Genomic DNA, 27254 nt, shown 5'->3' with positions numbered 1-27254 from the left:
AAGGTTCTGTCTTTGCTCTTTTCTATTGTTGTTCCTAGCTGAAGAATCTCCCTTTTTCCAGCTACATCTCGGGCTACATCTCCAACCAGGACCGCCGACTACATCGCCATGTGCAGCCTTATCCTTCCCTAGGGGGTCTCCCTTCCCTAGCTCTTCCTCCTGTAGCTGGTATCTTTTAATGTTTCGGCATTCAAACCTCACCTTCGACTCAGTCGGAATCATGGCTGGTATAGACAAGGATCTCGATGAAATCCGGGGTTGTATTCTTGGTCGGGATTCTTCCTTCAACTCGTGCTGCATTTACTGAGGTACGACACTAAGAAAGCCGGAAACTTTTCATGCTCGACACTTTTACTCCTTTAGTGGAATCGTCTGCCTTGGTCTCTAATAGTGCTCAATCCTCCACGTCATCTCGGGTCAATTATTTCACTTATGATTACTGTAACAAACCCAATCATACTTGTGAGAAGTGTTGAAAGCTCCGCAAGAAACCAAATTATAAACCTTCAACCAAATTTTTCGCTGCTAAGGGTCTTGCCACGACCTCAAAAGCCACAACTGTACAGACGACTCCCACTCAGAATATCCCGGAATTATCATACTCCATTAAGAGTCGGATGAAGCACTCGATCAAACTACTTCAATCTAGTTAGTTATTTTCCGGCCCGTCGATCTCCCATGTTCGTTAGGGTATGACACTCACTTTGTTAGTTTCTTTTAGTTCGTGAATAATCGAGTAAGGTGCCACGGATCATATTACCGGATGTGCTCAAGCCTTCTTAACTTATTCTCCGTGTTCTGGCAGAGATACTGTTAAAATTACTGATGGCTCCTATAGTTCCATTGTAGGTAAATGATCTGTTGTTCTAACAGCAGAACTGCCTCTAGAATTTGTGTTACATGTACCTTTGTTAAAGTGCAACCTCTTGTCAGTCAGTAAGTTGGCATATGACTTTGATTGTGTTTCTTATTTTTCTCCAGATGTTTGTCTTTCGGGATCATTGTTCGGAGATCATGATTGGAACTGCTAGCTGGGCTCTAGTTTTTCTCAGGGAAAAGTAGTGTTGACGAGGTCACTCCATTAAGTAGTTGTAGTCGTTTCTAGTCCATTAAATGTTCTATTATGCTTTTACACCGTTGTTGGAGTCATCTTAGTTTTCAATATTTTAAACAGCTGTATCCTTTGATGTTTATTAATAAAAAATTATCTAGTTTTAAATGTGAATTTTGTAAGTTAGCTTAACAACATTGAGTACCATATTCACCACTCTTACACCCACTCCTTTTTCACTAATTCATAGTGACTTGTGGGGACTCGTGAATGCCTAGTTACACCAATAAACAGTGGTTTCTTATCTTGATTGATTATCACACTCGAATGAGGTAGGTCTATATCTTAAAAAAAATCTGAAGTTGTCACATTCAAAAATTGTCATTCCTTCTTTTTGACAAAATTCAAAACATCAATTCAAGTTGTTCGAACTGACAACAACTGTGAATTTTTTTAATTTTATATTACGAAATTTTTTAATAGGTAAGGCATCCCCCATCATAGCTCTTGTGTGGATATTACTAAACAAAATAGGATATTTAAGTGGAAAAACTGACACCTTCTCGGAGTTGCTCGTTTCGTTATGTTTTATTCGAATACCTTGAAGTGGTTTTGGAATGATGTCGTAATTAGCTCCACATATCTCATCATTAAAGTCTCCACAAAAAATTCACAAATTCTGGACCCCATTAGTAGTCTCGAGGTCCTATTTTCCTTCCAATTAGTTTTTCTTGACTTTAGACCCCAAAAAATTTGGATACACAATATTTGTTCGAAACTCTGCCCCAACTTATAATAAAATTGATCCCCATTCAATCAAGTGTATCTTTTTCGTATATTCTATCAATGCCTGCCCCAACTTATCAATGCCTTGATCCTATCACAAATAAACTCTATGTAAGTGTCGATGTCACTTTCTTTGAAAGTATTTCCCTACTTCCCCTGCCTCAAGTGAGGGGGAGCTAGATTTTTTGGACACTATTCATTTCTCGATTCTGTTGGATATACCGCCTACTTCAGCCATTGTTCCCGAGGAACCATCTGGCACGCTGAATCCACCTCATCTCCACCCACTTTGTTTCTATACTTGGCCCATCAAACCCTTGGTTGAAACACGTCACAATATGCCTACTTTTGAGCTCGCCGCATCTTTGCAGAACTTGGAATCCGCCTCGATTGAAATCCCTGGCACAACACTTGCGGAGGTTACTCCTACTCCAAATAAGGAGGTGAGTTCTTCTATTGAGGTACACAATTAGGTTTGTTCTCCTTATTCCATGTCAAAATATATCTCATTCTATAGCTTGCCGTCAACCTAAAAAGCATTTGCCACTTCCTTGATTGATCATCGTCTTCCATCCAAGCATTGGCGAACCCTTCCTGAAAGGTTGCAGTCAAGGATAAGGTGAATGCCCTTTGGCGAAATCATACGTGGGATGTTGTTGATCTTTCATAGGGGAAGGAAAGTTGTTGGCTGTCGGTGGATCTTCAACATGAAATTTAACTCAGATGTAACTTTTGAGCACAACAAAACACATTTGGTCGCCAGAGGCTGCTCACAAACCTATGAAGTTGACTATGAGGAGATGTTTGCTCCAGTTGCTAAACTAAACACCATTCGGGTCCTATTATCTCTTGCTGTGAATTTAGATTAGCCCTTACTCCAACTAGATGCCGAGAATGTCTTCCTTAACTGTGATCTCTCAGATGAGGTGTTCATGTCTCTACCTTTAGACTTTGACTCTACTTCTTCCCGGGGTCGAGTGTATTGACTGCGGAGGTCCCTCTACGGACTGAAATAATCTCGTAGGGCTTGGTTCAGTAAGTTCACGCAGGTGGTAATGGACTATGGGTTCTCTCAGATCCAATCAAATCATAATCTTTTCTTTCGACATTCATCTAGTGGCCAAATTGCCATTCTTATCATCTATGTCAATAATATTGTGCTCGCGGGTAATGATTTGTCAGCCTTGCAATCTCTTAAAGGCATCCTCACCGGATTCTTTGAAATGAAGGATTTGGAGTCTTTTTGATAGTTCTTAAGCATGGAAGTTTCCTAGTCCTCTAAGGGCATTTGCTATTCCCAGCTCAAATATCTGATGTACCTATTGACAGAGACTAACATTTTACTTTGCAAACCAGTGGTTGTTCCGATAAACCCCAATGAGAAATTGGCTGATGTTCTCAATGTTGTTCCTATGAACAAGACAAACTACTAGCGCTTTGTGGGGAACTCATTTATCTCGCCCATATGCGCCCCGATATTTGCCACACGGTAGGTATTGTAAGTCAGTTCATGCATGACCTCTATGAGCACAATATTGATGAAACCATCTCACAGTTTTTCACTGGATCCTTCACTACTTAATAGGCACACCGGGCTCTGGTTTGTTATTCTCGCGCTACACCACTTGTTCTGTTGTAGTTTTGTACGACGCTGATTGGGCAGTGTCCATCCTTGATCGACGATCTATCTTGGGGCATTGCTCATTTGTATAGGATATCTGGTCACTTCGAAATGCAAGAAACGGTCGGTGGTTGCCCGAAACAATGTAGAAGCCGAGTTTTGTTCCATGTCCTTTTGAATCTGTGAAGTGCTCTGGTTACAGATCATGCCCCTCGAATACGTATGTTGGTCTCTGCTCCTCTACAAGTGTTCTGTGTTAATAAAGTCACAATTAATATTGCTCATATTCTGGTCTAACATGATCGTAGCAAGCATGTAAAGATTACAAGGGGATGCTCGATTCCGGGGAGGTTGGTGTTTCATTTGTCTCATCCAATGGTCAACTTGCAGATATCCTCACAAAGAACTTTTCTCGGCTGTTGTTTAATGATTTCAAATTTAAGTTGAACATGATGAATATCTATGCCTCAACTTGAGGGGGAATATTACGAGTTATTATATTAGAAGTTATTTTTTTATTGTCTTTCTTGCTATTTCTTTTTATATGAATTTCCTAGTTTATGCCATTTCTTTTATCTTTGGGGCGCTATTAGGAATGGTGTTGGTTTTATTTCTTTCCTTTTTTATGCCCCTTGTATCTTGTATTTATACCCTTTTTGTTGCTCAATAATATTATTTTACTAAATTGCCAAAATTCTACATGAATGCGTACTAAAAGAGAGTACTTTCCCGTCCATCTGAAGCCCGAGTACTTATTGAAAGAGACATTACTTCTTCCTCTTCTGAGAAAATATGGTTGGGCACACAACGTCATAGATATTGGCGAGCCTTTTCCTTCGTATTGTTCGAACTGTAGTATGTTCGGTTTTGGTCACTCCAATTCTCAATGTCATCATCTACATCCCCACCTCAGACCAAAAAAATAAAGTGCTTCGCTAGAGGCAGTGATTCAAATTTCTCCTGATCAGCTCCTAGTTATTAACACTATTGATCATCAAAAGGATACACCTGAAGACGTCACTATTCCCGCTGACATTATATCAATCATTCAGTCTCCACACATTGTTGCAGCTCCCCCGTTTTCGGGACCTATCGTGGAGGCGAGGGAGATTCTTCAGACTTCTCCTGCCCTAGAACCTATCACTGATATTACAGGTGAAAATACCTCTGCTGCTTCACTACCGCCTCATCAGGTCCAGAAAAATGCTAATGCTACTCAGACTCAGGGGATCAAGATGTGCAACATCCTACACCTTTCCGATTTGGACCAATCCAATCCATTGATCAATTGAGTCAATCATCGGATGAGGAATGACAGGTTTACACATCCAGGAGGAAGAAGAAGAATGGAGACATACTTGAGCTTAGAAATCTGATTGATGATACTTTGGTTACTTCGGGTAATGGTACGCACCTTACCAATTTGTTAGCTGGCTCCCTTCTGAGAATTAGAGGCAGAGGAAGAACTAAAATGGGACGTTCTTAACACCTTTGCGCCTGTTGGTGGATTTTTGATTTTTTTTATCTTTATGTATCTTTGTTTCTTTGAATTTTTGTGTGAGTTGGACCTTCTTTTAAGTCATCTCATACAACCTATCTATACGTTTTCCTCTTAATATATTAGCCTTTGGGCTTTTTTTTTAAAAAAAATATAAAATAATGGAGAGCAATAAATAATGACCTAATTTATTCTCAACATTTGAGATTTTTCCCAATTACAAGAATTGGGAAAATTCATAGAAAATTTTAATTAAGTTGATTGGGAATGAGAAATTGATTAGGAATGCGACGAGAAGATAATTGCTAACTGGTGGTGATGATAACTATGACGAAGTAACTAATCTCTTAGCTATAAAGGAACAAAAAATCGATAGAGGAGAAATAACTAATATTACTAGATTTATAACAATTATCAAATATCTAGCCGTTATTACTTGTTATATCTTGCATGCTATTTTTATATTCCTTCATTATGTATTTTCTTTTTTTTATTTACTTTTTTTTATTCATTTCCTATTTATTTTATTATGTTTTATTTTTCTTTGCGTGCCTATTGTAATTGGGTTTAAATATCCCTTCTTTAATTAATAAAAGCGTTCCGCTCTATTTCAAATTTCAACATGGCATCAGAGCTAGGTCTAGATCCAGGCCTCTGTCGGCCTCTCTTGCAGCCGCCGATCTCCTCAATAGCTGGTAGGCCTGCATGCTTTCCTTTCTACCGTTCCTCTGCAAACACAAGCCGTCAGACCAACAGGTGCTTCCCTGCAACTCTCATTCCAGTCGCTAATTAGAAGTGCAAACCAATCTCCTCTGCCTTCCTCTGCAAGTGCAATCATATCTGTCTCCTCTGCCTTCCTATGCAAGTGCAATATGCCACTACTGTCGTAAGGAACAACCGAATTCTTTGTATCTGTCTCTTCTGTCCAGCTAAATTTATACAACGGAATTCCTTTGTTGTGTCCAACGGAATTCCTTTATTGTGTCCAACAGAATTCCTACAACAGACCAACATCTCTACAAGTGTCCGGATTCGGATTTCCCCCATTGTATCTGTCTGTCGGTGACCCAACTTGAATTCATCAATGGCTTAGAATCACAACTAGATCTTCTTTGTCTCAATCGAAATTATGGCGGATTGCTCCAACTTTGAACCACCTTCATAAGGTGTTCTTGATTCCACTAGAGAATCAACTCCAAATTTTGCCCTCTTGCAGACTGGAAGATCGGAAACCAACATGATTTCTTAATGACAACACAAACTGAAAGACAGTAGCTTTCTTCAATGCTCTCAAGTGGTGTTTTTGTTCATTAAAGGATGTGGAAAGTTTGGTTATGTCACAGGTATAGTTCGTCTCCAAAGACTGACCCGACATATGGAGCTTGGGAAGTGAAGAACTTCATAATCATGTCGTGGCTGATCAAATCTATGGAGTCTTCTATTGGTTATTCATTTATGTTCCTCCTTTCAGCCAAAGTTCTCTGGACGGCTGTCCGTGATACCTACTCGGATGTAGGAAATTTCGCCCGACTCTATGAGGTATCTAAGAAAGTCTAGGAGGCAAAATAGGGGTCAAGGACCATGACTTAGTACTATAATGACCTTGTTGCACTATGAATGAAATATGACATGTGCTACGACTACACTTAGGGCCCGTTTGAGGCAGCTTATTTGTTGCGGTGGTGTTTTGAAAATGCATATGACCTATTTGGGTAAACTGCATTTTGGCAGCTTATGTATTTTCAAAATGCTGAAGACAACATTTTCACACGGCACTATCTAGATGCGGTGACAGCTTATTGTCAGCAGTCTGGCTTTTCCAAAAAAATAAAAATTTGTAATAACTACCCCACTTAGCTTATCAGCAAATTATTTTTAATCAGCTTATCAGCAGATTATTCAATAAGCTACAGCTGCCCCAAACAGACCTTAGGATTCTCTGGCCGATTTCTCTTCCAGAAGATTGTAGAAAAGGATTGCATGTTTCAATTCCTAGTTGGCCTTAATAAAAACCTTGATGAAGTCCAGGGCTATAATATTGGTCGGGATCCACTTCCTTCTGCTTGCATTGCTTTCACCGAGATTCGTCGAGAAGAGAGCAAGAGACTTGTCATGTTTGACACTTCTACACCTTCAACTGAGTCATCCGCCTTAATCTCAAATAGTGTTAAACCCTCCTACATGCCATCACGTACCGCTCACCTATCTAGTGATTACTATCACAAACCGAACTGTACTCGGGATAAGTGTTGGAAACTAAATGCTAAGCTGTCATACAAGCTTTCAACCAAATTTTCTACTGTCAAGGGACTCACGACCACGGCCGAACAAGGCATGACTCGACCGACTTCTATTCAGAATATTCTAGAATTCTCCGGATCACCGAAAAACTAGATGGAGTAATTCATAAAGCTTCTTAGAGCAAATCAAGTTTCTTCAGATCCGTTGACTTTCCACATCCAACAAGGTACTCTTTCTATAGCTCTTGCAGTTTATTCCTTCTCCAGTCCGTGAATTATTGATTCAGAATCCACGGATTACATGACGGGATGTTCATAAGCTTTCTCAACTTACTATCCTTACTCTGAAAAAAATATAGCCAGAATTACCGATGGTTCTTGTTGTTCTATTGCTAGTAAAGGATCAATTGTGCTAGCAACCGATCAAACTATGGAGTCTGTTTTACATGTTCTCTAGTTACAATGTAACTTGTTATCTGGTTAACAAGTTGATGAATAATGTTGATTGCGTAGCTAACATTTCTTCTGATAGTTGTGTTTTTTAGGATCATCGTTTGAGGAGGATTATTGGAACTGCTAAGAGGGCGGCTGGTCTCTACTACTTCCAAGAGAAGAGCACAAAAAATGCCGACACATATCTCAGAAGTTGTAGCTTATCTCGATTTATTGAATGTCCCATTATTTATTTACATTGTCGTTTAGGCCACATAGTTTCCAATATTTAAAAAGTTTGCATTCTTTGATGTTTTCCAATAAAAACTCTTTAAATTTTATTTGTAAGATATGTCAGTTAGCCAAATATCATCTGGTTTATTACCTAATCTACACTTACACTCCTTACGTTCTTTTCTCTCTCATTCACAGTGACCTATGAGGACCTTCTCACACTTCCAGCTACACCAATAAAAGGTGTTTCCTGACTTTGATTGAACACCATACTTGGATGACGTGAATCTATATTTTAATAAGCAAATCGGAAATTGCTGTCAACTTCCAAAATTTGTACAATTTTGTTTTGACTTAGTTCAAAACTCTCATTCAGGTCATTTAGACTAATAATAGTCCTAAATTCTTTAACTTTATTTTGAGTGAATTCTTGATAAGGGTATTCTCTACCATAGCTCATGTACAGATACTCCCCAACAAAACGGGATAGCCGAGAGGAAAATTCGTCATCTCCTCGACGTTATTTACTCCATTATGTTTCAATCTAATGTTCTGAAATATTTTTGGATTGATGTCATTCTCACTACCATATATCTCATAAATAGAGTCCCCTTTAAAATTTAGAAGTGAACCCTCTTAGCCGTCTTGATGTCATGCTTCCCCACCAATCGGATCTTCTTCACATTAGACCCATAGATTTTTGGGTGCACTGCTTTGTTCGGAACACTGTCCCCAATCAGAGTAAACTTCATCCCAGATTCATAAAATGTATCTTCCTTGGGTACTCCATTACTTAAAAGGGGTATCGATGCCTTGATTATACCACTAACAAAATATATGTGAGTGCTGATGTCTTCTTTTTTGAAGTATTCCCTATTTTCCTAACTAGGCCCCAAGTGAGGGGGATCTTGGGTTCTTAGACACTACCCCTTATCCTACTTCTATGGATATTCTCTCAATTGTTCCCGCTATCGATGAATCCCTTGTCCTGGTGAGTGCACCATCCGGTGAGTTCTCGGATTTGTTGAGTGCACCATCTCTCCCTCCCACTATCCGCTTCTACACTTGGCGCATCCGTTTCAATGCTCTTACTCTAGAATCCACTACCTCATGGGACCTTGACTCCACTAAGGGCGACATTCTCAGTGCGACCCCTTCTTCGAATGTGGAGGTGAGTTCTTGTAAAATATGAAATCGGACATGCTCCCTCTATTCTATGATAAAATATGTCTCTTTGCGCAGTTTATCGCCGACCTACAGAGCATTTGCCTCTACCCTGACGGACCATCAGATCCCTGTTACTATTGAGGTTGCTCTTGCTGATCTTGCCTGGAAAACGACAGTAATTGAGAAGATGAATGCCCTGTAGCGGAACCATACATGAGATGTCGTTGATCTTCCTCAAATTAAAAAGCTGTGGAGTGACGATAAATTTTTAGCATCAAGTTCAATTTTGATGGATTCTTTGAACGCAACAAGACCCAATTGGTTGCCAAAGGGTACTCTTAGACCTAAGTATTTGACTATAGGAGACATTTACTTTAGTGGCTACGTTAAACACTATTCGAGTCCTGTTGTCTCCTGTAGTGAATCTTGATTGGCCTTTATTCCAGCTGGATGTCAAAAATATATTATTGAATAGAAAGCTTACGAAAGAGTTATACATGTCTTTTCCTTTGGACTTTGACTCTACTGTCTCCAAAGGGCAAATATGCAGGCTGCGAAAGTCTCTCTATGGGCTAAAGCAGTCCTCCAAGGTCTGGTTTGATAAGTTCACAAAGGTGATTGTGCGCTATGGTTTTACTTAAATTCAATCCGATCACACTCTATTTCTAGCATTCCTTCAATGGCCAAGTATCTTTCTTATTGTCTATGTTGACAATATTTCTCTTACAGGTAATAATCTCTCAGTCCCTAAAGTCTTTAAAAGACATTCTTGCTAAATCCTTTGAAATGAATGATTTGGGAGCTCTAGTACTTTATAGGCATAGAAGTAGCTCGATCATCTCAGACATTTGCCTTTCTCAACGTAAATATGTGCTTGTCCTCTTGAAAGAAAATAATATTCTTTTGTGCAAATCAGTGGCTGTCCCTATGTATCCCAATGAAAAATTATTTGACATTCTTAATATTGTGCCTGTCAACAAGGCTCACTACTAACGCCTTGCGGGGAAACTCATCAACCTCGCCAATACTCGCCCTGATATATACCATGCTATCAGTATGGTGAGTCAATTAATGTATGACCTCTATGAGCACCATCTCCAAACTGTCCAACGGATTCTCTACTATTTAAAAAGTACACCAAGCTCATTTTTGTTTTTCTTTCGTCACACCTCGCAGTTATACAGATGCTGATTGGGCCGGGTCGATTCATGAATGACGCTCCATCTTGAAATATTGCTCATTTGTATGAGGAAATCTGGTCACATTGAAAAGCAAAAAAATAGTCTATGGTTGCTCGGAGCAGTGTTAAAGCTTTGGGGGCTCTATGAAACCTTTTGGTTACACATCATACTCCATGAACTTCGTATGTCAACCTCTATCCCACTGCAACTATTCTATGATAATAAAACTGCCATCAACATTCCACAAAATCCAGTCCAGCATGATCGTACCAAGCATATGGAGATTGATGGACAATTTATTAAAAAAAAGATCGAGCTCGGTGAAATTTCTGTCTTTTCTACCCTCCACTAGTCAACTAGCGGATATCCTCACCAAGAGTCTTCCTTGACATTTTTTCAATGACTTCAAATTCAAGTTGAACGTGATTGACATCTATGCTTCAACCTGAGGGGAGTATTATATTTATAACAACAATCAAATCTCTAGCCATTATTACTTATTATTTATTGCCTATTAGCTTCAAATTCCCTCATTATGTATTTCATTTTTTGATTTACTCTATTTTTATTCCTTTACTATTTATTTTATTCTGTTTTGTTTCTTTTCTTTGTTGTGCCTATTATAATTGAGTTTAAGTACCCTTTTTTCTATTAATAAAAGTGGGCTGCTTTATTCCAAATCTAAACAAATATGAAAGTGTAAAAGGAAGAAATTCTATAGCATAGGGATGTATTTTTGCAAACCTGAATCTGAATCGATGAGCTAAACTGCTCTGAATCCTAACCTGAATCCACAACTTCAACACCAATCCGAGTGGTTCAAGTGAGATTTAAAACCGCCGCAGTCAAGCCAAAAAAAACAAAATGAAATGAAATAAAATTTGGAAGATTTACATACATACAATGCAGTTCTTATATATTTACGTATCAACAACTAAACTTTAATTTTTATATACATACCAGCTTACCTATGCATGAAAAGGTGTATTTTACTTTTTAAAAGTAAAATAGTGGTATTTTTGGTGTGATATGAATGATTTGGGTGGCGTAAATATAGAAAGCAAAGTTTAGGTGATAGATATGCACATATTTAAGAATTGGGTGGTATGTATGTAAGTGTTCCACAAATTTTATATTTATATTATTATTGATTTGATCTTCATTTTTTCTGAAAATTTTGAATCAAAGACTGATCGAATAACCAAAACCAAATATTTTGATTTTTCAAATCTGTATCCAAACCATTAATTTAAAGACTGAACCGAATAACCTAAAAATATTTTTCATTTATAACTAGATAATGCACATCCCTATTTATCCCAACTGATGAGGTTTTCTTACAGAATTCTTATTCTTTTTTTCTTTTGAGTTGATATTGTTTGAGGTGTTAAACTTATTTTTTGCAATCATTTACTCAACTTCTATTTCTATTACCTTTTGTTTATCGTTTTTATCTTCTAATTTTTTAATATTAATTTTGTTTACTCATCTTACGAGTGCTTTTTTACACTTCATTGTGCATGTCTAAATCATTGAAGTCTAGACTTTCTATCTCATATTTAATTGATACTACTTTAATCATCTCTTTAATATAATCATCCATTAGCTTATCTTTCTAAAGTTTGCCATATCCATTTTTTCCTTCTTATTACTTAGCTTATTTTGGGACTTTTTAACCACCCAATATCCATATGATAAAACTCACTGCATTGTAGCTCTATAAATTTTGTTTCTGACTCGACACTTTTTTTTTACATAATACCCTGTACGAACTTCCCACCATTTCGTTGCTCCAGAAACCATGTCCACATGTGTAATTTCAAAATATTTATATCGCACCTAGGTAAAATTTAAACTACAACTAATATTTACTGATATTATAACAATCTCTAAAATAACCTGAACGCAATTTTTATTCCATAAATACCAAGTTATTTATCATCTAAAAAATTGATTTTGCTAGATGCCTCGCCGGCTAGAATTATGTCGTTTATAAAGAGCATCATCAAGCTATCTGAATTTAATTATTATTTGTAAGTATTTCATAACTAGTATGAATGAATATTTGATTTAATGTGTATCCTTTTAGAATTCTACTACAATTTGAAACTCTTTGATTGCTTCATATCTTACTTATAATGTTGGACGTATTTCATCCTTATAATTTGTGATCAATCATTTCTCATTGTACTTAACTGCATGCTCAATATAAAAATGAAAAAAGAAATCATATTGGATTTGTCTTCCACTCTATTCTTTTTCATTAACAATTTAACACATTATTTTCATAATAGATCATTCTGACAGGAGCTAAATTGAATCTTTGGTACTAATGCAATTTTTCGTGTCAATGTTCTATTGCTCTTTCATATAACTTTAATTTCTTGCCTCCAATTTTGATTTCTTTATGATTATCGCACATTTTAGGATATTTTTTGTTCTCGAATGTAACTAAAATTTTTCCTTTTCAGCATTCTTTTACATTTTAGCATTTTATTAGAAGATTTACACTGAAATCACTGAAATATTATCCATAAATCCAGCAGGTTAAGTGTACCTAAAAATATCTGCAGTTGTGGATCTTCTTAGCATTAACTTTTTAATGGACATCTAAAAGCTGTTGATTATTTACAGACTAGAAAGTTTTAAGTGAACTTAAATAAAAGGACATTTTACTAGACTGATGATAGCCTAATTTTGCGTTGTTTAGTATTTAATCTTAAATAGTGTTTTTTTCTGGTGTATTAGAAAAACTTTTATGATGTTTTGCGTCAAGTCATTGCTTCTCTATATTTACTGTATTGTTTAAATTGAAGCTCCATAACATCTCATGGATTTCATCATTTTTGACAGGCGACAACTATTAGTCCTGACATCAAGCTTGCCCAGCGTTATGGTGCTTCAGTGGAAGATGTAGAAAACACAGTTAAGAAGTATGCTGATATTATCTTACATTCTCTTGAAGGTATGGGTTCAAGATTGTCTCAGCTAGAGAGCAGAACATGCATTCTTGAAAATTCCGTAGATGATCTGAAGGTTTCAATTGGAAATAACTATGGAAGCTTGGATGGAAAGCTGAGACAGTTGGAAAATATTTTAAGAGAGGTGCATTGTCTTTCCTGGAACTTTTCACAAAATCATGTTTTCAATTTTAAGTACGGTTCATAGTATTAAAGCTAAACGTAAGCATGGACGGTTTCCTCTTTTTAGTCTTGAAATTATGGTCTCTTCTTATATTGTGTATTCTGGTGAAGTGTCCGTTGCATACTTTAATGTAGAATTCTTGTTTTGAATCTATGTTTTGGTTGGCCTTCTGCAAGTTAGTAGGGCTAAGCAAAAAATTTATTCAGTAATGATCATGTATGGGCTATTAACGAGGCATTTGGTTCTTAGGTATTAAACCATTTTCAAATGTGTAGCTTTTGGCTTTGAAGAATTGTAGTTACTTTTTCGATGACTGTTTCGTAATGATTTCTATCCATGGGCAGCAAAATTTAGTCTGCGTATATGCTAGCCTGTTGATAATTATGTCAGTTTTAGTGATATTTGATTTGATTTGATGGATGATAAGCTTGTAGAAATGAATAGTATGCTAACATTATGACATTGACTTTGCGGGTTCAGATATTGAAAATAGCCAACTCTACAACGTGCAATTAAAATTCTGTACGTTGAACTTTTCCCTAATCACAAGAGCTTCACATACTAGGTAAAACTTTTTAGAGTTTATAATTTCTGTAATGATCGATCAAAAGGATGAGGGGAAAATGATCAATGAATAGATTTTAAATTTACAAAGACAATGTAAGGAATAAGGTGACTTGAAACATTATGAACTGTTCTTTTTTACTGAAAAACGATATAAATATGCAGCATGCATGATGCAAACCATGTTTTTAGGAAATTATTCTTTGAAAAATTGTGGTTGGTGAGAGCAATTTGCTGACATACTATATAAAGTATCTTACATTCATTTAGGGTTGTTTGGGGTAGCTGCAGCTTATTAAAAAGCTACTGCGTTGTAGCTGCCCCAGAAAGTTATTGTGCAGAGGCTGCTGCGGATAAGCTGATTGGCTGATTGTTGATTATTGTTTGAAAATAGCTACAACACAGCTATTTCTTGACAAATGACTATTCTGCATCTGTGTAGTAATGTTGTTTGCAACATAACTGTTATGACAATATATTTGATACTTTAGAAGTAAAAATTCACTTCAGAACATCGCAAAAAATAAGATACACATATCACTTAGCAGTATCATCATTACTAAAATAAAGAAAAATACTATTAAAATAAAATTAATAATATAATAATATTATTTTTAAAATGGTGAGAGCGTATGACACGAGCTAGACCGCCCTCTATGGATACTATCCATTCCCGTTCACTCTCGGCGGTGGAATCTGTCATCCTGTCTCCCATCAGAATTAGTCATATTTGTCAGTGATTCTCTGCGAGCACCTTTAGAATCGCCTCTCATAGTTATGTGTCTGACTTGATGTGAGTAGGGAATTCTATAGTCCGTAGTGACATAGCACTCCTCGGGAGGTCTTTGAAATCTTTGACCTCATTTTTCCTGAATGCTTCAAAAAACATTCCATTAGTCATAGCATCAGTATAAATTGATAAAAAAGTAATTAATTACAATTTTGTGCAAATAAGAAGTCTTAGTATAGTAACCAACGAATTTGTCACTAAAAGAACGCAACATAACTTATAAAATAAGAGTTCTTTATTGTCTTTAACCCACATAATACCAAGTTCGGGTGTGCCACATATACATATCACTAAAAAATACCATTCGAAAAAGTCATATCGTTAAAAAAGAAGAGATGAACTTGGCTGCTTTCAATAAATTTCACATGTGACACTAGCCATTATCGACAATCAGGTCATACAGAAAAACTCATAAGGTTGAATGTCTCATCATGTGTCTCTCAAACTCACCAAAAGAAAACAAAAGAAAGGAAATAAGGACAAAAAAAACACTTATAAATGCAGAAAAAAGCCCGAACAATCATAATCAAATGTACATGGAACAAAAAATAAGCATGAACTGTATAAAATAAACATGAATAGTCCAATCAACATCCAACAATAGTGTCTGTAATCCGCTCTCTATTTAACAATTTCTGCAGCACCTTCGCCATCTTGGGTGCAACCTTTTTGTGATTCCACTTCTAACTATGGTATATATTGTCCTATGTGATGTAAATTCATTAGACAGAACGTGTAAATGATCATTGTTAGCCATGTTGAAATTTACATCAGTTCAAGAATGATGCCGTCAAATGTAGTTGTGGAGAGTCATTGTAGCAATTACAATCTGCAACTGCTTCGAAAATAGATACGTCGGCATATCACACAATATGACCCATTTTTTCTTCCACAATCCTAATGTTCTTTCAATTCCACTGAGTAAAGAGGAGTGTCTCCTCTTAAACTTTTCTTTCCGGCTCCTAGCAACACCATTGGATCTTTCAAAATTGAGAATATGATATTTCATATTTGGAAATGACTTCAGATATCCTATTTGTAAGGACCATTGGATCTTTCAAAATTGAGAATATGATATTTCATATTTGGAAATGACTTCAGATATCCTATTTGTAAGGGATATCCAATTTCGACCAAATAATATTTATCTATTCCGAATACATTAATTAATAATGAATTTCAATAATATCGGAATATGCTTAATAGTTGAACAAATATGGAGTTGGGCGAGGGAAGTTGTGCTTTTGATTTCTTATCGCAAAAATGAATATACTACCATGTGCACTGTCTTCCCAACCAGCTATAACAAAAGTTAAACACAAGTTAAAATCACATACGACCATAACATTTTGCTTAAGTGATTCACGCCACCCAATGAATGCGACCTTTTCATTATTGTATACACGTACATCCACGTGGGTTCCATCGATCTCTCCAATACAGTTTCAACAAATTAAATAAAATTGTGTTAATTACGCTAATTATTTTAACATATGAATATAATGAGTAAAAATTATTTACCTTAAAAAATGACATATCGTGAGTCATCTACAATCTTTTTTGGAGTCCTCTCGAATGTTGAGTCCTCTGGCTCAATAATTTATGTTGACAAACTAATAAGAGCCTTCAACCCCACTGAGAAATATCTGTTGATTGTCTCCGATGAATGCTGAAATCGTTCCATCGTTTCTCTCATTGATTCATTCTGTGATAAAATGTAGAGGGTTATTCCGAACATCTCTCAGGTTGTTATACTTGAGGAGCCGTGAAGTCCATGGTTCTTATGTAGTTCATCAAGCAGATCCAAATATAGGTTGTCATACGAAACATGTTGCTGAATCTTGTAGGGTGTCTTTGTTATAGCTTCCCAACCCATTTTTCATCAACGTAAGTAGATGTCATGCAGGGAGTTCGATTTGCATATGAGATGTTGTATTCGTATAACTGATAAACTGCTGTCACAATTTTCCTTTTGCGGCTCTCTCTTTATGAATCCATGCTAAAGAAGTGCTCTGTTCAGATATTACATGTCAATCAAACAATATTAAAAACATCAAAAATCCAATCACAAAGCGTACAATAAGAAGACATAAATACATAATAACATATAAATTGTCCTTGTGAGAAAGAAAAAATCATTCAAATCAGAAATCCGATAAAACTACAAGAAAATAAATCTAAGCAGTACAATAATAACTATATAAAATCAAGTATCCTTGTTGTAAAAAAAAATGCAAATAATTGACCCTGTGGTTAGGAGCTAACTTTATGAAGATTTGTCTACTGGTGGGATCCTCCAACAACTTCAAAGAGTTCAGATATAACATGTCCTCGTAAATTTTGGGAGTCACCTCCATAACTCGGATAAAGTCATCTATGGATGTCGCATATGAAGGTTCAGGTTCATTTGTGCATGAAGCTACCAGTTTTGATATTTAACTTCTGATGAAAGCAACTCATTTTTTCTTTTTTTCCACCTTAGGACGCTTTGACCTGCATGTGAACTCCAGTTCATTTTGGTTTGGGCTTCAGCCTTCACCAGGGCCAGTTACTTGCTCTTCATTCAAGTCCTTTTGGTAATGCCTGCAACCTCATGCCCACTTGGGGTTCAGGCATGAGACCCATTGCCACAACCACACCAAACATACGGTTCAATTTTTCTTCCTGCTCAAGGTCAATTCCACTGAATTTGAATTTCTTGGCGGCTGACACTGGTTGCAATATACGACAAGTTTATTACTTCAAACAGTTCAAGAGCATAAAGTAATGAAAATAAGGTCTTTTATGGATAAGTTGTTACCTCTAATTTCTCAGTTCTCCTTTCCTCCGAAGTATCAATAGTCCGTTTGATTGAATCTTAACTCAAGCCCATAGATATTTTTTTTTAATTTCTTCTATAATTTTCAGTCATTCTTCAACTGATCCCACTTGTTCTTAAGTTGCAACCTCTCGTACTCCCTTCCTGTCATTTCTTTGAATTTCTTCATGATATTTTGCCACTCTTTCTTGTTAAAATAAATGGTGGTCTTATTTCCCAGCTCAACTTTCTTAATACACATGTCGTAAAATATGAGTTTGGCTTTCCTATCCCACATGACTGATGAATCGACTTCTTTAGTCTTCACCATTGCGTTACTAATAAAAATTATTTTTTCAAGAGGTATCATTTGTATTATATCTTTTAGGTCATTCCATAATTTAATTTTAGAATCTGTATCTAAACCTACTTGAGGAGTATAAATAATTATAATATCAAAAATCTTAGTATAAACAATAATCTTAAGGGTTATAATTCTATCTTCAATTCTATTAATTTTTACAATATTATCTTTCAAACTTTTATGTATAATTACACGTACACAAATTTTAGTGTAACTCTTACCTGAAGCCAAAGTTTAAAACCTGTTATCAATCTCATTCGTGTTTTCTCTAACCCATTTAGTTTCTTGAATACATAAGATATTTATCTTTATATGAATCATAATGTCAACTTACTCCATTAATTTACCTGTGAGTACCTATATTTCAAGATCATATCCTAATATTAGTTTCATGGAGTAGTTTCTTTACTCGCATCCATACGTAATGTGAAAATACTTGCTTATTTGACACTACACCCAGGAGCCGGTGTAGTGGTCCTTATATATTTTTCACTATATTCCGATCAAATAGTGCGTCGTTACCGGGAGACGTTCTAGCATTTACATTATGATCTACAAATTTTTACGTTCTTGTTGCATGATTTTTTGTGATCTATTTTAATTCTACATATTTTACTCTAGGCGCTGGGTACTAGACATCAGATTGATTAAGACCCTCTGATGGCTTTTTCCTTGCTTCACCTACCTTTGCCTTTGCCTACCTTTGGCTTGGTTCCTTTATTTCAAGACTGCAAATCCGTCTTTTTTCCTTAATTTTTGCCGTGCATCTTCCTCGAGCTCCCACTCCCTGCTGATCAAGTCTTCACATACTCTTATGATGTCTATTCATGAGTCACATGATTTATGTTATTTTGCTTCACGACATCTGCAATGTTTGAGGCTTTTGTGGCATAGCTTCCTTCGCCTATAAACAAACTCTTGTTAAATCTCTTCCTTCGTAATTGGATTTTGTGATGTGTCCTCTAGCAAATCCTCAATGGTCTTTTATTTTTGCAGTTGGGTATTATTCATTGTGCTATTAATTCTGATTAATGGGAATTTTTAGTACGATTTATCATTGTAAATTGCAGCTTATGTACGATAGACATCAACTGGTTTTTGAATACAATTATTACTTAGATGTGATATTCCAATTCCTTGTTTTTTCGAGAAACTTGAAGATTTTTGTGAGAGCTTATCTTTGTGTACGAGCGACATGGTTGTGTTTTTTGGTGAATATTTCTTTTCTTTCTTTTTCTATGTTTTATTATTGTATTTAGAATATGACAGATTTAATAAAATTTAATAATCTAGTTTTCAATAAGTATATAAATTTCTTTTCCTTAATCCCACATTTCTAGTAGAATACTATCATATTTTCATTTTAATTAATTTTTAATGCATTTATATTTTCATTGAAGTTGAAGCTGAAATTGATTAATAGTTTGTGGCTTGCAAATTTTGCATGTTTGTTGTATGATTTTCTACATCTCTCGTTAAATTTGCAATAGAAAATCAAGAGTCATGGCGTCCAACATCAAATTTGGATCTTTGCTTGAGGATACATCAATGTTTTATAGAATTAGGATTTAAGGATAGATTCAACTAAGATCACAATCAAAATAAAGCAATTTAAATGGGTTATTCTAGTTATTATTTGAACAATTTCAAAATATTTATCATAGAACTAGAATTATATATTGATTTTGATAGGATGCGTGCCCCTAACGTGTTTTAGATTAGATGAATGAATCAAAATATATAACATGCTTGATTTTCGGATAAGTTTAAATTGCAAAATTAAAAATAATTAAACTTTCACAACTTATTTGAGGTGTTACTGCTAGAAATCTAATTGGGCTATAATAAAATATTTGCTTAAAGAAAAATATTTTCCATTCTTTGATTGCAAAGGATGACTATGATCAATTTACGAACTTTGATTAAAGTAATCATAATGTGTTTGAAGCTTCTCAATCTTTGAATGCATTATGTAAAAAAATATATTTCTAATGTTTATTTTTTATTAATGTTGCTTCATCAAACAATCTTGTTCTGTTATCATGCATAATTAGTGCTACAATTCATCAAAGACAATATATGAGTTCTTATTCAAACCTTTAGAGTTTGAGAAAATATTACAATTAATCTTCAGTTAGAACTTTTTTCCATTGATTGATATGTCTAGATAGAAATCACTAATGTTTCATCTTTTAGACAAACCAACTCTAAAATTATCTATGATCATGTTTAATCCTATTGAAGAATATGCATAAATATTTTGCAAAATTTATGTCAGATACAAAAAAAAAGTTACATTACGATTTAACATTTGATTTTTTTTCGGAGGAGTTGTAATATTAAAAATACAATGAAATATTGTGATAAAATTAGATGTGGGTATTTAAAAGACAAAATTATTTAAATGAGTAAACTTAAAGATTTCAAGATATTGAGATTTTGATGAAAAAGCTAATTCTATGTGGGATAAAGTAACAAGTGATAAAAGATTTACTCGGAGAATCAATAGAAAAATTTTTTATAAATAAAAAATAGTTGTTGGTGGAATGATAAAATATAAGAATTGTTATAAAAAATAGTTTTAATGTAAAGTCTTAGAGAACTGGGAAAAATATAAGGTGTCCCGTAGTAGTCTAAGAGAAAAAATTGTGACGCGAAAAATTTTACTTTTGTGATTTCTCTAATAATTAGATACTAAAGAGAATGAAAAAGATAAGTATAAACTAAGCCAAATAAAGAGAAGAAAAGTAAATAGTCCAATTAAAGTGTATTAAAAATGAAAATCTAAAAGTGTTTTTCTTAAAAAAAGATATTTAACATAAGTGAGTGAGCTATTTTGATAAATATTTCAATGAAGTTTTTGAAATACGATCGACCTTAGGGATCTTAATATTGTTAATAATTTTAAAAATTTTACTTTTACTGTCGCATTAATAAAAAGGAAGTTGATGATGCTTTGAAGAAAACAAATGGTGGAAAATAAGTAGGATCTGATGATATCCCAATTAAAGTGTTCAAATATTTATGAGATTACTAAACTCATTAATATATTTTTAAAAACTAAAAAGATATATGAGGAGTGAAGAAAGAGCATTTTGATCCCAATTTTTAAGAATAAAGGGGATTCCTAAGTGTGCACAAATTATATAGGAATTAAGTTAATGTGTCATACTTTAAAATTATGAGAGGTTGATTGAACATTGGCTAAGGCGTGATACAAATTTCTCATAATCAGTTTGGATTTATGTCGGGTAAGTCTACTATGGGAGCTATACATTTATTGAGTGGTTGGAAAGAGAGTAATGGGGATCTACATATGATTTTTTTTGATTCAGAAAAGCATTTGATAAGGTTCCAAAAAATGTTCTTCAGAGAGTTTTTGAGAAGAAAACTTTTGATATATCTTGTATTCAAGTCATTAAAAATAACATTAGAGCTTTTACTTGTGTTCGAACAGGAGGATTGACCAAGTATTTTTCTATTCAGTTAGGTGACATCAGGGATCAACATTAAGCTCGTATTTTTTTGCTTTAGTTATGGTGGCTCTTCTTGGATATTTACAGGAGGATATGCCTTGGTGTATGCTTTTCGTTGATGATATCCTTCTTGTGGATGAAACTAGAGAAAGAGTTCATAAAAAACTTCAAGTATGGAGGTCTTATATTGGAGTCTAAAGGCCTTCGTTTGAGTTGATTTAAAATTAAATACATGAAATGTAATTTTAATAGTAGTAGTAGCTCTAGTGGTAGAATTTTAACTATGGGTGATCAAATTATTAAAAGGTGTGAAGATTTTAGATATCTCATGTAAATTGTTCAAAGTGATGGTGCTATAAATGGGGATGTTATTAGTAGAATTTAAGTTGGGTTGGTTGCGGTGGAGGAATGTATCAGGCTATTGTGTGATAAAAACGTATGCTTAGATTTAAAATAAAATTTTATAAGATGTTGATGAGACCTACAATGCTTAATGATGCAAAAGGTTGGTCTTTAAAATAGAAAGATAAAACAAAGTTAAGTGTTGCTGAGATGAAAATGCTTTGTGGCTTGACACTTAGAGACAAACTGCGAAACAAATATATTCGTGAAAGTGTTGGTGTAGCTCCAGTGGTAGACAAGATTAGAAAGAGTAGTCTTAGGGTCTGTTTGGGGCAGCTGCAGCTTATCTAACTTATCCAAATAAGCAGCTTATCCGGATAAGTTACTGATCAGCAGCTGATCCAGATAAGTTGACAGATTGTTTGGTTTGTGCATTTGAAAAATAACTGATTTGTAGCTGTTTGTGGATAAATGTCCATTTTGTTCTTGCCTAGTAGTGCTGTTTGCAACAAAACTGTCATAGCTATATAGGGGTTCGGTGTTTACCATGGATTTTGATACTTGAGTGAGAATTTGAAAAATAGATGAAAAATTGTGGTTAATTTGGTCGATGCAGCGATGAATAAAGTATGAAATATCAAGAATGACGAGATGATGATAAAGATGAACATGATAATTTGGTCGATGCGAAGGAATATCGCTACAATAAAGAGCCTCTCCCTCCTACTAAGAACCAAACATATAACATTGCTCATAACAGTGCTCTGGTCAATCCATGATTAATCAAGTACCACTCCAAATTTATATTATTAATATCTATACTTATATATAAAACTAGCGAAAAATAGACGAAGAAATTGAAAAATAGAACTTATAAAATTTTCAGTCATGGATCATGAAATTAAAAGAAAAAAAAACCTGAAGCTCACCTAAAAGCCGCAAACTTCGCCCAAATTTGCGCGAAGAAAAGCCATGCTTGACCTGCTCCTTGCACTAGGAGCTCCTTCTATCTTCTCTCAAGCACAGAAGTGATGCCCAAATGGAGAGGAGTTCCTCGGCGACTCGCCTTCTCCATTTCTTCCTCGTATGCGACTCGCGACAGTCGACAGAGCTACTCATCTTGTCCTCCTTCTTCGATCACTGCCTCGTTGCTTCTCCTTCTCCCTAAGAATGCCGAATGAATCCAACGTCGACGTCACCGCACCGCTTTCCTGTCGTGTCTACATGCGAAGGAAGGCTCAACTGAGGTCTTCTTCTCCTCTCCTCTGCGACTCTTCTCTTGGATGGGAACGAGGGCAACCCTGCCAAATAATTTTGCAAAATGCGGGCCGCAGACCCAACTCCGCGGCTGGCCGCAGACCCAACTCCGCGGCTCGCATTTAACATAAAGTAAAAACGTCATTTTCCCACAAACAGTCTGAACGCGGGAACGAAACGGTAAGACGACATTTTGAAAATGCCTCCGCAGTTGATAAGCTGTCTCAAACGCACCCTCATATGGTACGGTCGCATTAAACGTCGACCATTTGATGATCTGTCTAGGAGAGTGGATGTTTAAGATTCGAATTATGTTAAGAAAGGTAGAGGTAGACCTAAAAAGACTTGGGCGTATTGTATTAAGGATGATCTCAATTTATTAGAATTAAATGAAAATATGACACTCGGTGGGACACAATGGAGAAAAAGGATTCGTGTAGCCGACCTCGCTTAGTGGGATAAAGGCTTGTTGTTGTTTTTGTTAAAGATGTTTAGATCCTATACTAAAATATAGTCATGATTTATAACTAAAATTGATTGAGTCAAGACTGACAGCTGAAACTAAATACATGGTCATATTTGAGCTTAAAATTGAATTAGAGTTTAAATCTATTTTTTATTTTAAAATGGAATAAATTCTGTATATTGAAATTAATAAGTCAATTGAACAATATAATAATGTAACTCTTAATGAAGCTTGGGCTGAAATTGTCTCTACTTCTACTGATCAATTGATAGCAATTGTATTTTTTGTATATTGGCTCATGATTGCAGGTTCTTATGATAAAAAATTAAATAGCATTGACATATCAAAATATTTTTTAATTTAAACATAAAATTCATCACTATTAATCTTTGGATAATTTTGCTTACATTTTTTGATATAAAGATTTTGTTCATCAATTTAACAAATTCATCTTATTGAATTGATCAGACCAAAAATTTTCAAAATCTAATAATTTTTAAAAACTTTTTTTCATTGTGCTCTTATTTGTGAATTTATTATAGTATATTATCTAGGAAATATTTATGTTTAAGAATCATCATTTAACACATCATATCCCTTACATCAGTTTCATATTCACCACGAGGCATGTACTATAGATGTGAATATATATGATATTTGAAATTCAAATTAGCAATAAAGCAATTATCCGTACAAACAACCTTAAATGTGTTTCTACCAATATCCATAAGAAATTAATTATTAGAAAAATGCAACCATATAAAGTCATATAATAATTTGAGATTAATGCACATAATATGAAAACCTTAAAATTTTTTTGTATTGGTTCATTTCTAAACGTATTTGAATTGATTTCATCATAAATCATCAACTAATGCTTTGGAATTTTCTTTATTTCCTCTTCTTCCTTTGAGTTTCACATTCAATGCGATATCTGTATAATTTTTGAGCTTTCATGCTATAATTATTCTTGAAGCTTTTATTCTTGAGGAAATAGCAACTATTACCAATGCTGGATGCCAAAGCTAACCTATGAAGTGGAAGGACTTATCTTCATGTGTTGATTCAATTATTTCTCTAGATGTAACAGTTATGCACAAGTCTATCAAATGAACTTTTAATTTGGACAATTTATTGGTGCCGATTTTCCTAGTTAGATAGAATTGATTCAGATCCTACTTTAATGGCTTCATTTATCTTCATACAGCTAGTTATGACTTGATTCCTCTATTTTGGATCTACGATCTTCCTGAAACTATTGATGACCTGATTTCCTTATTTTAGTTCTTCTCTGCTGATCAATTCTTCAAACGTGATCTTCCTACTGATTCTATTTCTGATCATCCAATTTCTAGCGTCTAGCGGATATGATGTCTGCTTCTTAAGTATATCTGCTTCTTAAGTGATGCGGCTTTGTGCCTCTGTTATTGATCTCTAATGCTGTATCCACTGAACACATCTTCAACAATTTTACCTTTTTTTCAGCTGTCTATGATTAGGTATTACAAATTCTACTTATAATCTCAAGGATGATTAAGGGGTTTTTATCAGGCTTTATGAGTATAAATGGATCTCTCTTGTGCAAAAAACATCAATTGATACTTGAATGAATTTTCTAGTTGGTTGTACTACTCTGCCTCCAGGATTCATTTATTAATTCAGAAAATTGAAGGTTTCCGGTGGTGATTATCTCCCTACACAAGGTAGAGGATTGCTTCAATTTGGTGAATTTTCAACATTTTCGTTTTTCTTTATTTCTTACTTCTGAGATTCAATTTCTTAGTGAAGTGTGAAACTCAAACATTTCTAATGGTGATGATCTCCTTGCATGAGCAAGATGATTTATTTGGTGTATTTTTATCCTTTTCTTGTCTATTTTGTTATTGGTAATTGATTGCTGTTAATCAATTTGATATAATATATTTTTGAACAAGGCCATGAATGTCAAAACCTATTCGTGACTTTCTCGATCCTTAATTCATAGTTTTTTTTTATTTGATGGTTAGTAGATTTTCATTTGAATTTTTTTTTCATTTATTTGTTATTATCATCTTAAGTTAATGGATGGTTGTTACAAGAGTCTGTCATGCAAATTTACAATGAATGTTGCATGATTTTTTGCAGTAGAAGCTCTAGGTTTTTATAAGTCATTTGCGATGGCTTTTTACCAGCTTTAGCTTATTTCAATTTTGTTTGGTTGCTTTTAAAAATTTCTGTGATGATATGGAGCTTTTTTCCATACTAGCTTAATGCCATGTGAATGATAGAGCTCATGCTGCTAATGCTAACATTCCTGCGTTAGAGCAGATATGTTTTCTTTGTTCGACAGCTACACTGACAACTGGCCTAATACATATTTTTTCTAATAATATGCAGGTACAAACCAGCGTGCAGGTACTGCGAGACAGACAGGAGATTGCAGAGGCTCATCTTGAGCTTGCAAAATTGCAGCTTTCAACAAAGGCAGATCACCAACAATCTGAAATCTCACTAGCACCATCTGAATTGCAGCAGAAACAGCAATATCAGCAGCAGCAAGCACATCCACCTCCACCACAGCCACCTATGCAACAAGCCCCTCAACTGTCAGCAATTACTCCTTCCCTGCCATCTCCACCTCCACCACCCCCAGCTCCTAATGCACCACCTCCACCACCTCCACTCCCTCAGCAAAACCAACATCCTGTTCCTTATACCCCACAATTACCCTTACAGCACCAGTTGCCTTCCATCCCTTCTCTCCCATTAGAACAGACTTACTCAAAACCATCTCATCAGTTAACACAGTACACTCCAACAGGACAACCAAGTGAACCCACCCATCAACAACAATACCAAATGCCTCAGTCCCATCCACAACCACAACATGGACTAGCTCAGTCCCAACTTTACCAGCCATCTCCTCAAGTACCACAGTACTCCCCACCAATCCAACCAGAAGAGCCAAACACCTATCTGCCACCCTCTCAGTCCTACCCTCCAAACATCCGACAACCCTCTTCTCAGTCCCCAAATGGACCACCGCATCAATACTATGGTGGAGCCAATCCTCCCTTGTACGAGCTAACACCAGCTAGCAGGCCTAGTTCTGGGAACATGTCCATCCCTTCCAGCTATGGCGGGCCTGGCTTCGCAGAACCATATCACTATAGCAATTCACCATCCCACTATAACTCCAAACCCTCCCCTTTCTCTTCAGCACCACTGTCAGGTGGAAATGGAAACTACCAGCGTCTCCCTACAGCAAAGATACTTCCTCAAGCCGCTCCAGCTGGGTCGAGCTCCGGTGGCGGAGGTCCGACTGGAAACAGAGTTGCAGTTGATGATGTGGTTGACAAGGTTGCAACCATGGGCTTCTCTAGGGAACAGGTTAGGGCAACTGTGAGGAAGCTGACCGAGAATGGACAGTCTGTTGATTTAAATGTTGTTCTGGATAAGCTTATGAATGATGGAGAGGTGCATCAGCCGGCAAAGGGATGGTTTGGAAGATGATGACCTTGATTTTTCATTGTAGGTCTGTGTATAATGTGCTGCCTCTGAAAACATTCGTTTCCTTGTGCATGCTTGGCTTGCTATTAAACCATTTACTAGTAACATAAGCATGGATTCGTTAAATTCTTGTTTTGAATATGTTTATCTTACGTAGTTTCAGGAATTTGTAATTGGCTAGGTTTGTTTGTCTTGTTTCCGAGTTAATTATCGAGCTTGATTTGGTCTTTGTAATCTTCAACTGGTGAGTGATTTACTCAACTGTCTCAGTCGTAGTGTAACTGCGAGTTACAATGATTAATTTCCGTCAGGTCCTGCCATTTTAACCCAAAAAATAGTTATATATATATATATA

At 35.5% G+C, this 27254-nt stretch overlaps 1 protein-coding gene across 1 annotated transcript in view; it reads left to right on the top strand.

Moving 5' to 3' along the window:
* LOC110038820 (proline-rich receptor-like protein kinase PERK10) overlaps positions 1 to 27116 on the top strand; it is a gene marked incomplete at its 3' end in the record, with an annotated part of 44964 nt that extends 17848 nt beyond the window's left edge. Inside the window, 2 exon segments of the mRNA XM_020743731.1 lie at positions 13064 to 13315; positions 25787 to 27116. Of these exon segments, the coding sequence (XP_020599390.1) occupies positions 13064 to 13315; positions 25787 to 26902 (1368 nt within the window).
* Positions 27117 to 27254: the final 138 nt, after the last annotated feature.

Source organism: Phalaenopsis equestris, unplaced genomic scaffold (assembly GCF_001263595.1).
Source record: "Phalaenopsis equestris unplaced genomic scaffold, ASM126359v1 Scaffold234032, whole genome shotgun sequence".
Lineage (NCBI taxonomy): Eukaryota > Viridiplantae > Streptophyta > Magnoliopsida > Asparagales > Orchidaceae > Phalaenopsis > Phalaenopsis equestris.
The sequence above is the reverse complement of the archived record's forward strand: the minus strand, read 5'-3'. Positions and strand labels throughout refer to the sequence as shown.